At 40.2% G+C, this 12,927-nt stretch overlaps 1 protein-coding gene across 4 annotated transcripts in view; it reads right to left on the bottom strand.

Annotated features, from left to right (window-relative positions):
* FOCAD (focadhesin) overlaps positions 1 to 12,927 on the bottom strand; it is a 198,662-nt gene that overhangs the window by 107,421 nt on the left and 78,314 nt on the right. For all 4 annotated transcript variants that reach the window (XM_038401155.2, XM_038401156.2, XM_043514362.1 and 1 more), the window contains 4 exons: positions 7,103 to 7,207; positions 6,595 to 6,696; positions 3,576 to 3,706; positions 1,037 to 1,163 (listed from right to left, as the gene is read on the bottom strand). In XM_038401155.2, coding sequence (XP_038257083.1) covers positions 1,037 to 1,163; positions 3,576 to 3,706; positions 6,595 to 6,696; positions 7,103 to 7,207 — 465 coding nt within the window. The remainder of the gene's footprint in view (positions 1 to 1,036; positions 1,164 to 3,575; positions 3,707 to 6,594; positions 6,697 to 7,102; positions 7,208 to 12,927) is intronic.

Raw genomic sequence — 12,927 nt, 5'->3', positions numbered from 1 at the left:
GAAGATTTTAGTGTGCCACACAATGCTTATTTCCTTCCAGGAAAATAAGGCGCTCACTTTCAAGTACCTGGTGGTACCTTGGCCTACCATCTCTCACCAGTGGCATAACATCAGGAGTGCTTCCTGCTTCCCAAAGCAGCTCTTTGGGACAGCCTATATGGGGCGGGGGGAACACATCTCACAGACAGAGTCGCAGCTTGGGCATTGTTTTGAGACTCTATCCTGCATGGCCTAGCAGTATTCATAGCCCCCGCCTCCAAATCATAAGAGAGAAAATACAATCTAAAAATGCTAGTAAGAGGCAAGCTTGTTTAAAAAGTAATTGAGCCTAATGTTGAAAACGCATTGAGAGAGTCAAAAAGGGTGATACCCCACTTTAAAAGAAAACTCAGTGATCATTTTCTCTTTAACCAGATATTGGCTCTTAGCAGCAGCTTGGGGTCTGTTGTTTTATAAAGGTGTTTATTAATTAAACTGCATGCTGCTGACATTATTATTTAACATGTACATATTGTGGTAGTGCTTAGAATCTTCAACCAGATCAGGGTTCCACTGTGCTAGACTTAGTACAAGCACATAGGAACTGACAGTCTCAGTCCAAAAGAGCTTACAGTCATAACAAGTGAGTAACATAATGAAAGACATAAGTGCATGAGACAGTCAAAGGGAGCTGGTTTAGGGACACAGGGTAACAAAAATAATAGGATGTGTGCACTTCTTAGCCAATTAGGACTATGCACCAAGCCACATCTAAAATGTGAAGGAAAAATCTTTGAGGCAACATCTGCCTGTTGATAGACAAAAGAGCTGTGAAGTGACTTAAAATTCCTGGCCCCGTGTTGGAGGGATATCACAGCAACTGATCAGGGAAACACTCAGATTAAATTTCCCAGTGAATAATTAATAAATAGGAAAAGATAAAAGTTTAATTTAACAGAAGGAAACATGGTACTATTCTACAGCAATGACTGCTAGAAAATGGAAACGTGCAATGCAGAGCAGTACTCAAAAAAAGGACAGTCCAAATTAACCTTACCTCAGCTTGGCAAAGTGCATGAAGACCTTGTAACACTAAAGCAGAAGGTGTGGCTTGATCAGGTTTTGTGCATTCATTCAATATCTGGGAAATTGCAGCCAACATATCAGCTCCATGTTGATATGGCCTAGTGGAAAACAATATTACATGAAGGCAGAGTACTTTAAAAAATTCAGTTCCACCCCTCAAAGCTTCTTGACATGTAGAGAAAAATTTCCAAGCACATATTCTTCTACACAGGACTGCTTCCTATTTAACACGTAATGACTATTTCTTTAAGCAACTTGGATAAATAAATCATCTAACTGGATGATGTAAGTACAGCATGTTTAGGCTTTCTAAGTTTTCTTTCTATAGCCTCTAAATCATTTCCACTGTGCTATCACAAATCCCATTTAAACTTTCAACTCTAATTATAGCGTTCATTTGGCAGCAAATGTTACAGTTACATTGAGACTTCTTTTATAACCCAGGTTTCAGATGCTCGTAACTTACCCAAAAAAATTCTTTTAGCTAAAATAAACCATGATCAAAATAAATCACACATTTTTCTACTCTAAAAAGAGTAAGGTTTTTTTCTGTGCCTTCATAACTCAGACAGTACTGAATGTCACAAGAGGTATGAATCATCCCAGGTATGTGGTCTTCACTGAAGACTAGTCTCCAGGTAGGTAAGTGGAAGTGGCAGTAAAGACCGCACAACACTTACAAGCAACTGAAAAAACTAGTTTTGCATGAACAAGGGAAAAACTACTTTAGGTTTAAAGGCAATATTTTTAGGACTATGGAATAATGTAAATATATAACACTAATGTTCATGGATTTTAAGGACACAAGCCATTAGCTCATCTAGTCTGATCTCCAGCATAACACAGGCCACAGAATTTCACCCAGGGTACGTCCACACTGCAGCTGAGAGGTGTGATTCCCATCGCAGGTAGACAGATGTGCACTAGGTCAGCTTGAGCTGGCACACTAAAAATAGCACCATGGTTAACGCAGCAGTGGCATAGGCTAGCCACCTGAGTCCAAGCCCACCCTGGGTCTGTGCTCAGGTAGACATACCCCCAGTTACCCCTGTTCTGAGCCCAATAACTTGTGTTTGACTAAAGCATATTTTCCAGAAAGGCATCTGGTCTTGGACTGAAAACATCAAGAGACAAGAGAACCTACCAATTCACTTGGTAGTTTGTTCCAATGGTTAATCTTCCTCCCTGTTAAAAACGCGTGCCTTATTTCTAATCTGAATTTGTCTGGCTTTAGTTTCCAGTCATCAGTTCTTGTTATGCCTTTCTCTGCTACTTTAAATGTGTAGACTGAATTTCATATGGTTTAAGAATTGACCAGAGAAAGTGGTTCTGCTCTGAAATGTGACTTTATAAAAATGGCATTGTGGAGGTTTTATGTTTGTATCTCAATAACTCTACATCAAATGGTCTCAATTTACAAATTAAAAACTGTCAGCCCTGCCATCAAAACCTGGAACCTGACAGTAAAAATGGGATCACTCTGGCTTATGATGAAACACCAAGCTAAAGATTCTACAATCAGAATTTAGTTCATTATTTAATTGACAATGCATGAGCCAAAATAAAATCCATCTCACCCTCCAAAGATGTGCTGGCTCTTCAGTGCAACCAAGAATTAAAAGTAGTAAAAACTTTTTTCAGTCAGTAAAGTAAGCAGCTATGTCTCAAAATTTACATATGGAGTAGGAATGAATAAGAAGGAGCCTTTTTAATACAGTCACTCTTCAGTACATAACTCCCATTTATAGCACTGATTATGCAGACATTAAAGTATACAGTGAAATTAGATCAGAGGGTTTTTTTCTTTAGAAAAAATAAATTAAATACAAAAACTTACATTAATATAATGTTAGGATTATAATTTTGTCTACTCAATCAGGAAATGCAGAAGTGATGGTCCTCAGAGGAAGTTCAGCAGTCAGACTGATTTGTGTGTGGATGGAAGGGGAGGTTGGGGTCAAACCTGAGATGGAGCCTGGCTTTAATATGCAGTGTAGACATAACCCCTGATGTCCAAGAGGACAGCTGGGGTGTCAGCTAGCTGCATGGCTCATTCATTTCCATATCTAATACAACATTCAAACAGTGGTTCTATATCAGCATATTAATGGTGGACAAAACACACAGCTGAATCCAGGTGGTATGATTCTGGCTCTTCTGTGGACACCAAGTAAATTTTGTACAAATGGGATGTCTCAATTAAACTCTGTCACAGAAAGGCCTGAAAAAACAGAATTCCTTTGTAAACCCTGATAGGAAGCACTGTGTTTTATTTATATGTGCTTCCTATCAGGCCATCATATAGTCCCATTCTGTTCATATTAAAAATACATGTATACACATTATACTTACTAGCTTCTGAAGTATTGCCTAAGACAATGTGTATTTATTTCGGCTCCCATCAAAAACCCCCACAATTAAGATAACAGGCTCATGAGAAGTGACCAGCACAGCTTTCCTTTAAACACCCTGCACCTTCTCTAAGTTGGATAACGAACACTCATTCTTACCTCTGCCTGCATATATCTCTGATGGAAGCAGCTTTAGCTATCACCTTTTCCCACAGAGTATCCTTCCCAATGGACAAAGAGGGCATATCGGACATTGCCATGAACCTCTGCAGTTCTGGGTAAACCCGATCCTAGAAAAAAACATTTGATCTTTAAAATATATAATTAAGTTTCTAAAAGTTGGTGACATGATTTGATGCTGCTAAAGCCTTTACACAGCTTCTAAAGGAACATTTATATTGCAAATCACATTGCATTTTGGTTCATCAGTGGAGAAGAATACTGTGCTGTGATTTAAGTGGCTTCTTTGCACAGAATCTATACATTTTCCCCCATAAACTAAAAAGTAATCTATTAACATGCAACCAAATAGAAATGACTTATCACTCACTGCATAATGCATTGAAAGCATCAGAATAAAGTAGTATAAAGACATCTTTCATAAATAATTTTCATAATTTCATTCCAAGACTCTATGAGATGCATAATAGGCTCCATGAAAGACCAACTGTAGATGCTGTTCAATACATCAGAATTAATAAATGAATCACTGACACAATTTGCTTTCCACAGCTAATATCAGACACTAGTATAATCAATCATTCAAAATGATGTACTTTCCCTACCATGGGAAAGCATGTAAAACGTTATCCACTGTAGTTTATCTTTGAGAGACTGTGTGACAAGCGGGATCCAGACACCTGTGACCGAAAGCACCCCTGTATCCACACCCTACCCAACACTGCAATAATCTTTCTGCAAATATGCCTTGTGAGGTATCATCTGAAAACTAGTAACTTGCTCATCAATAATATCATGATGAAATGTATGTAGCAACATTATATGTAAAACTCTGAATTCCCCCATATGATAATGTTTCCCCTGTATTCAAACCACACAGCCCTGACTAGGCAAAAGTTGTTAAGAATGTCGATCCTAAATAAAGGAATGTGTGTTTACCTCAATTTACACAAGTAGTAACTGGGTCTTTGAGACAACAAGAGGGGTAAGTGGCAGGAGACAAGGCAAATCTGCATTTCAGCATAGTGGAGAAAAAAAGAGCATGGAGCCAATTTCACCACCAGACTCCATGATGCCTTCTTTACTGTTTGAATAAACTTGCTTTGAGGCGTAAGCCTCAGAATAATCCATTTCAAGGGGTGAGTGGCCCATCCAAGTGAGGCATCTTTCCCAATTTCTCCCTCTATCTCGCCCTCTTTCACCTAAGTGGACAAAAGAACCAGCCCTTTGAGTCTGGGGGAGCTCCTGACCTGAGAACTTGATCAGCAATGTTGCTGAGAACCTGTGGTAAGGATTTTACCTTGAACCAAGTCTAGCTTGTTAAGTTTTAGCAACCAAAAAGCATTTTACCTTTATTTCTCTTGTAACCATTTCTGACTTTAATACATTATACTTGTGCTCATTTAAAATCTCTCTGTTTGTCATTAAATAAATATGGTTTTTTTAATATAAACTAATCCAGTGTTGTGTTTAAACTAAACTGCTTGGTAACACCATTTAATGTAGCAGGACTGTCAAATATTGACCCTTTACAAGGGCAATGAACCTATAATATCTGAGCTACCCAGAAGGGAGCTGGACAGAGCCGAACACGTTTTTGCGAAAATTCGGGACTGGGAGTATGTTGTAGTCACCCTGGAAGTAGTAACCCAGGCTGGTGGAAGGCAGATTTTGGCTGGTGTGTTGCCGACAGGCTGCTGGAGTAAGAGTTGCTAGACCAAAGCTGTAGCTATACACAGATACTCAGGGTGTGACCCATGCTGGTAGGCTGTTTGTGAGCGGCCCAGGCTTGGAGCTACACCAGGAAAGCATTGTGTGGCACCCCAGGTTGAAGAGCAGGCAGTGACAACCCCTCACTGGTGTGGATTGTACCCCGAAATGTGACAACATCCCAATGAGGAGGGGGGTGTTGAACCCCCAAAGAATAAACAATAGAATCAACTGGTTGGATGCAATGTTATTGATAATAAAATGTGTGAGATACGGTCTTTTATGAAAGCTTGTAATGTTCTGAACATGATGGTCATTATGAAATATACATATAAACTGTAGTAATGAATTTATGTAGTTGTGTAGATAAAAAACTATGCTCATAATTTGTGCTGCAACATTCAGCTCCTCTTCACAACAGACAGGGAGGGGCTGCCTCCCCAGCCAGACAAGATTAGCTCCAAGCACCAAGCATTATACAACCCAGAAAAAGGCAAATGATAGACCATTAAAATTAATGGAAAGACACTGAAACTGAAAGAAAACCCCAGCCTTGGAAAAGTATGAAAGGAAGCAGTTTCCCCCACTCTGACGAACAAGAGAGAAAACAATAGGTCTTTTTAAAGCAGGCTTGTGTCGGAGGTTTGGCCTCCAGAAACTGAAGGCCAGCATTTACACGAGGTGCAGTCCTTTGAGTGCTGGATCCCCTCTATGACAGGGGCCTGCTGAGAAGCTGTTAAAAGGCAATAGGTAACACTTATTAGAAAGGGGAATTTATCTAATATAGAAGTGCAATCTTGAAGTTGCATCTTTATGTTTATTTTCTATATAATTTATGTGTTTGTTTACCTTGCTATTTCATCTTTGAGTCTGTGATTTTTATATTAAATTAACCTTTTGTTTATTTTTACCCCAAGCAGATCTCTATTATGCAAACTGTGTGTTGTGTATGTACCAAAGTGAATGGATAACTGAGGAAGGTTTCACACCTTCGGGGGTGATAAACTAGAGGGGAAAAGTCCAAGTGTCTGGTAGTTAAGAACTAGGGGTAGATAAACTTAGGGAGACTTGGGATCAGAAGGGCTGTTGAGGTCATCCTGCAAGGAATAACTAGGCTGGAGGAAGCCAGAGTGAGACCTTTATGTTTACAGGCTGGCTACTGGTGTCAAGGCTCTGAGCCATAGCAGCATGGCATTAAGCACCCAAACTTATAAGGCAGACAGTGAAAGAACCCTTTATTGGTATGGATGATCTCCAAAACAGTACAGACTGCACAATTTTTTCTAACCTGTTTCTCCCATAAGGATGTCATCAGGCGTAAAGTAATAGGTCTAAGCTTTGGCGTGCTCCCCAGCACCTGTATCACACGTAGAATCTGAGTGATGCAGACCTGAAAGAGATTTTTCACCACAAGCATTTGTTATTTTAATATCCAGGAACAAGGAGATGCTTCACTTGTGTCAAATATCTCAAAGGCCACGGCAGCATCAAAAAGAAATGGAGAGTCATTTTCTAACAGGTTTTGGTGCATAATGATCCTAAAGAACATTTTCATGAGATATATAGATAGTTAAAGCACAATACATAATTCATCCCTTAAAATTAGTCGTCATATTCCCATCATAAATATTAAGTAACGAGTTATGCAGAAGCTCACAAATCACTTATAATTTTAAGCAAGTTGTGCATATCCATGTCTACATTCACTCATTCAATGTAACTAGTTACTTACTAATACAATATTCCCTTTATTAAAAATCATTTTTGGATGAAGTATGATTTCTATTCATACTGACCTTGTGTACACCCAGAGAAGGCAAAGTATATAAAATATCCCGGTACAAAAAAGGCTCCAGTGGCCTTCCCAACTTAAACATCAGAACTGGGATTAGATTTGGGACCTAAAATAAATGGAAAACATGTAATACATACAAACACACCACTGGTATTAAAGAAGCCAATTGTTATGACATGGTTAACAGCCTATGTAAAGACCAAAAATAAATCCGAGTGAACATGCACCCCAACGCTCTTCTTGCATTAAAATAAGGGGAGTGGAATTAAAAAACTGACTCTTCATAGGATTCATTTAGAGCTTTTCTTAGTTGCCCTCTTGGAACCTACAAGTCCTGTACCCTCGGCTGACTTAATGGGGAAAAATCAAACTATTGGCAATAAATGTTAGGCTAATAAAAACAATAAGAATCACAAGCAACCCTTACACAGCCATTTTCATCCATAGATCTTAAAAAGACTTACACAGGTTGATGAGTTAATAAGTAGTAGATAAGCCTCATTTTACGGATGGGGAAAATCACTGAGAAGTTAAATTATATGCTCACGGTCACATGGCAAGAAAGTAGCAAGAACTAAAGCCAAGTTTCAATTCCCAGTCTCATGATCTAACCATTGGACAAGAATGCTCCTCAGCTACACCAGCTACACTGTGTATTCTCCTCAGCTACACTTCCAGAAGCAAAGCTTAGTTGAAAGCACAACCTTTGTTATACCACATAGTACAACACTTCACACAGGTCAATCTTGAAAACTTGCTGAGGCCTTAGAGTATTTAAAATATTCTTCATATTCAGAACATAGAAGTATATGGAATACTGAAAATACGGAGGTACGGTTAGCAATTTATTTAAATTAAAATTAGCAAGCTCAGGGTCACCAGTTTATATTTCATTGCTTCCATAACAATTAACATAAATTTTCAGTCTTGTTGGGCACAAGTAAAGATTTAAAGGCTTCTCATTGTTTGCTTACAATAAAATGGCTTCAACCTCTTGAGTGCACAGATCTAGTGGAACCCATAGAAAAGTTCTCAATTTCTCTCTATCTAGCTTGAATAACAAATTGATTTTAGTTTGAAATTTTCATTCCTAACTTCCATTGACAAAAACAGAAGATAGATAATCAGAAAAATCCACATACCATGTCAGTGAAGAAAAAACTGAAATTTGATTCTGTCATTCTACCAGAATTCTCATGACCCTGTACCACAACTCTCAGCATGTATGAGTTTACAACATGATTTACTGCATTTTTAAATGTCTGGTAGCATTCTTCTAAGTATTGCCCTCACAAAGTGACAATGAAGAAAAAGGTTTCAGAGTAGCAGCCGTGTTAGTCTGTATTCGCAAAAAGAAAAGGAGTACTTGTGGCACCTTAGAGATGCATCCGATGAAGTGAGCTGTAGCTCACGAAAGCTTATGCTCAAATAAATGTGTTAGTCTCTAAGGTGCCACAAGTACTCCTTTTCTTAATGAAGAAAAAGGAATGTTACTTAACCCTCAGTTCCCCTTTCCTTCAGATACTGGTTTCCATAAAAAACTGTCTTATATTTAACCACAGGAGTTAGCCTTTCGTGAAACAACCTGCATCAGGAGATCCCATCATTCTCCTAGAGCAATAAGGCACATTAGGAAATTCAGTATTTTGTAATATGCAGACTTGATTATTTCCAAGTCTTTTGGATTTTAAGCAATTATTTTCATTATACGGTCACTGGAGTACACAGAGTTCTCCATTTCGGTCTTAGTATTTGCTTCTTGAGTGGATCACTGTTCCAAATTTTCTCTTTTACCTTAAATTACTGTAACCTCAGAACTTTTTCAATGATCCCAAGATTGGACAATTTTGTTGGCCGGAAACATGAGGATAACCTGAAAACAAAACCTATACTTATTAGCAATGGGTAAATAGGCTCAGATAAAGGACAGAGCAGCCCTAACCCTAAATCTCTCAAAGTAGTAGTAAATCAAACAGATCCCAAACCTCTCTGAAAAAAATTCAGTATGGTTTGGCCAACCCTTTATACATTCAAGATGTAGTGTTTTGTACTATGACTGCAGAATACTGCAGTAGTTTTCTCCTCGTACCTATCTACATCCCACAGTGTTCCACAACATGATGAAATCCCCCAGCATACAAAAGATCCGTCCCAGCAAATAAAAGCCACTGATCTTGTAATGGGAGAAAGATTCTCTAGTGTGCGCTGGGATTTTATAATCTTCAGGTTGCAAATTTCTATGTATTATCAGAGATGGTCCCAAACCAAAAATCCAGCAATTTGTTTTGCAAATTGCCACTATCTTTATAATGGATCAAACCAAGCCACAGATCCGTACTTTTGCAATTTTTAAAGAATTTTAAAGCCAGCTCCAAATTTTTCATCTGGGGGCCTAGACTTAATATTTATAAAATTAATTTAAATTCAAAAACATCTCTTGTAGGCTTTCAAATTAGTTATTTGGAATCCCTTAGCAAAAATAGTCCCTTTTGTTAAGATTTTTCTCTCACAAAGTTTTTACTATTATTTCTCTCCCCCTACTTTTCAAGAAGATGACCCACCACCAATAAAGAAAGCAACTCTTAGATAAGTTAAGAGATAACAATAGCTCTGCTGTGAATGTAACAAAGGGTTTGTGATGCTATCATGTAGCAGAAACTATAAAGGAGTCTGAAAATTTAAGAAAATACACGTTAGAGTAGAATTTCACCCAAAGGGGCATTTTTAATGCGAGTTCATAGTACACGGTTCTCTTTCTGCTTGCTATGTCAATTTGAAAAAGTGTCCTTTTTTCCTTGCTCCTTGTTCTGTGCTTTCAATCTTCTGTAGAATTAATAAAGAAATTGGAGAGCTCTTCATTTTTGTAGGAATTGTGTTTTTAATAAAAAAAATATTTTAATCTATGAAGAGGATGGCAGAGAAAAATGAAACCAGAAAGGAAAAAGGAACAGGTGTAGGGAGGAAGTCGGGCAGATATCAAGCTTGAATTGTGTTGATTTGGGACAAACTAATTCTTTAGGCCCCATTTTCACATCCTCCCATTTAACGTGCATGATAATTTCTTCTGTAAACAAGACTCTGTATGGGCTATATCTTGAAAATCTGGTACTTTAGGTTAATTTTTACCCCAACGTTTAAATATTAAATTTTCCTTTTAAATTTTAAGACACAGATGAACCTACTAAATAATTGCAAAATAGAATAAGAATGTGGTAATGAATTAGTTTACAACTTCCTGGCCGCAACCCTTTAAAACAAATATAGGACCTACTACATATACAAAATTAGAGGGGTGGATACATTAAGAGATATTGTTAGATGGCTTGTTATCTCAGCTGGTGAATCACTGTGGCTGATCTGACTGGGCAAGAACAGCACGTTAGTCTGGTTATTAATCCATGTACTGAGGCAGAGTGGCCTCCCTCCGAGCGGGAGAGGGAGGGCCCACTACACTCCCCTTGGTGGGCAGGGCCTAGCCTGCCCTATCCCCCTCGCCGGAAGTGCTGGGGCAGGGCCAGAAGTATAATAGGAAGGCCATGTAGCACAGTTGGGGCAGAATCCCCAGAGGAGGACATTCCTGCTGTACTGCCATGCCCAGGAGGGGAACCTACACTCGGCTGTCCCATAGCCACAGAAGTGATGTGGAGTGACCGCGGTGTACCAAAAGGAACCCAAGGAGCCCTGGAAGTGAGAGGTACCAAACCCCAGAGAGGCAGGAAGTGGCCCAGGGCAGCCATGGAGCAGCCGGTTGCGGAGCCAGGTGTGGCTCAATTGGCATGTTGCGGCTGTATCCCCACTGACACAGGAGCAGCCAATCCTGCCTCTGCCAGGGCCCTGGTCTGGGACATGGTGGAGTAAGGTGGGCCCGCATCCTCCTGCCACCCTACCCCGGGGTGGCCGACTCCCTGCAGTATACAGGGAAGCTCCCGCTCTGAAGAAAGAGCCTCCCCTACCAGCTCCCTTATAGACTGTTGCTTTGCTGGCTGCCTGAGCCCCACCCAGGCTAAAGCCAGCCTTGAGACTGTTTGTTTGCTGGCAGTCTGAGCCTCCTCAGACCCAGGCCTGCACCAGCTCCATAGACTGTGATTGTCTTGCTGGCGGCCAGAGCCCCGCCTGGCCGAAGCCAGCCCCCTATAGCTGGTGTGGAGACAAGGGCCCTAGACTGTTCCGCAGCTTCGTGCTTTGGCCAGACAAGCCCGAAGAAAACCTGAATGAGTGGCCTCCCTCTGAGCGGGAGAGCAAGAGTCCATTACAATCCAGATAAAACTAAGTCCCTGCCACCAAGCAGCCTCCAGCTCCAGATTACAACCAACTCAGTATTAATCTGACTGGATGGGACACCGAGCAGATGGCAACTGTCAAATAATGTGGTAGCATCACAGGTTGGAGGATGCCTGAAAGATATGGACACTTGTATAGCAGCAGTTGTTGCGTTTTGGGCCCTTCAGCAGCTTCAGAGGGGATATCGTGACAATAAGCTTGCTACAAAGCTGTGGATCTATAGAATCACACAGTTATACCAACTCTACTGTAAGTCAGTGAAACATGAGTGTTGAGGAAAACTGAAGTGCACCACAATAACATTTTTGATTCTTGTCTTCATCAGCTGCTCCATATCAAATGGCAGGAGAAGATCAGAAATGAGAATAATTGAAACATAACCCAACAACTGCCTCCATCATCACTGGTTCAGTTTCAGTGGTGTTCCTGGTATAGACATATATTAGGATGGAAGACCAATGAAATGTGAAACATGTTTGCTGCTAGATGGCTGGCGATCATGTAGTCACCAAAAGCTTAAATATCCAGCTAGACCCCCTTGAAGATCTAACTAGAGATTGACCTCGGTGGTGCACAATCTGCAAGGAGGCTACATCACTTTGGGAATTCTTGTGACAATGATGAAGCCCAAAACAGAGGATTTATAAAACAAGCAATTAAAAAAAATCAATAGAAATGTTTAATGCTTTTTAAAACATTTCAATGCAACAATTTATTTATCTAAGTTATTACTATCGTGCTTATCACCGTAGCATCTGGGTTATGAACAGGTAATTTAGATCTGCAAACTCCTCTCCGTGGCAGACTTCAAAGTGGATTCAGGTCTTTGCCTTTCTCAGGTGTTCTTCTAGGGTTTTTTTCCTCCCCTCCCTATATTAATGACCCCGTTATGTTATTGTCAGAAGTAAGGACTAACTTCTAGCCTGCGTATCTGCTAGCTTAACCCCAGGCAGTCTAACAAGTGCTGTTGGGCCCCATTTGAGCCTCTTGATTGGCCAAGACACCTGACTGGTTGAGGGGATTAGCAGCTCTTCTCTTAAAATCAGCAGCAGAACACTGGCTGCTCAAAGCATTTGCCCACTGCTGTGATAGCTCCTGCACCTGCTCGTTCCCAGCATTGGTCCCACCCTGTGTTCCTGCCTTGTCTCACTCCAGGTAACCCAGTTGAAATTCCTGACTTTTGACCCTTGGCTTTGGCATTTGGCTTCTGAGTGGGGGTTCCTGACATCTGCTGGGAGTACTAGGCCTGACTCCCACATCAAGCATTAGGCACAAACGCACACATCCCAGTCCCTAACAGTTATAGATGAAAGGCTTTGAAAAATCAATGAGCCTTGTAGTGCACTCCATAAACAGCAAGGCTTTGGTTTCATTTGATATTCATTCCAAAAGTTGAGTCCTTAATCAAAAATGCTCCGTCTCCAGTACTCAGAAAACTTTGACCTAGGCCTAGTTAGCTGCACTGATCTGGAAGAGTGCAGCTGCCCAGAAGAGTCATAAATGGAATCTGATGAACACTTGATGGTCTTAATCTGCAAAACTAAG

Source organism: Dermochelys coriacea, chromosome 5 (genome assembly GCF_009764565.3).
Source record: "Dermochelys coriacea isolate rDerCor1 chromosome 5, rDerCor1.pri.v4, whole genome shotgun sequence".
Classification (NCBI taxonomy): Eukaryota; Metazoa; Chordata; order Testudines; family Dermochelyidae; genus Dermochelys; species Dermochelys coriacea.
Note: the sequence above shows the minus strand (reverse complement) of the source record. Positions and strands in the feature narration are given on the sequence as shown.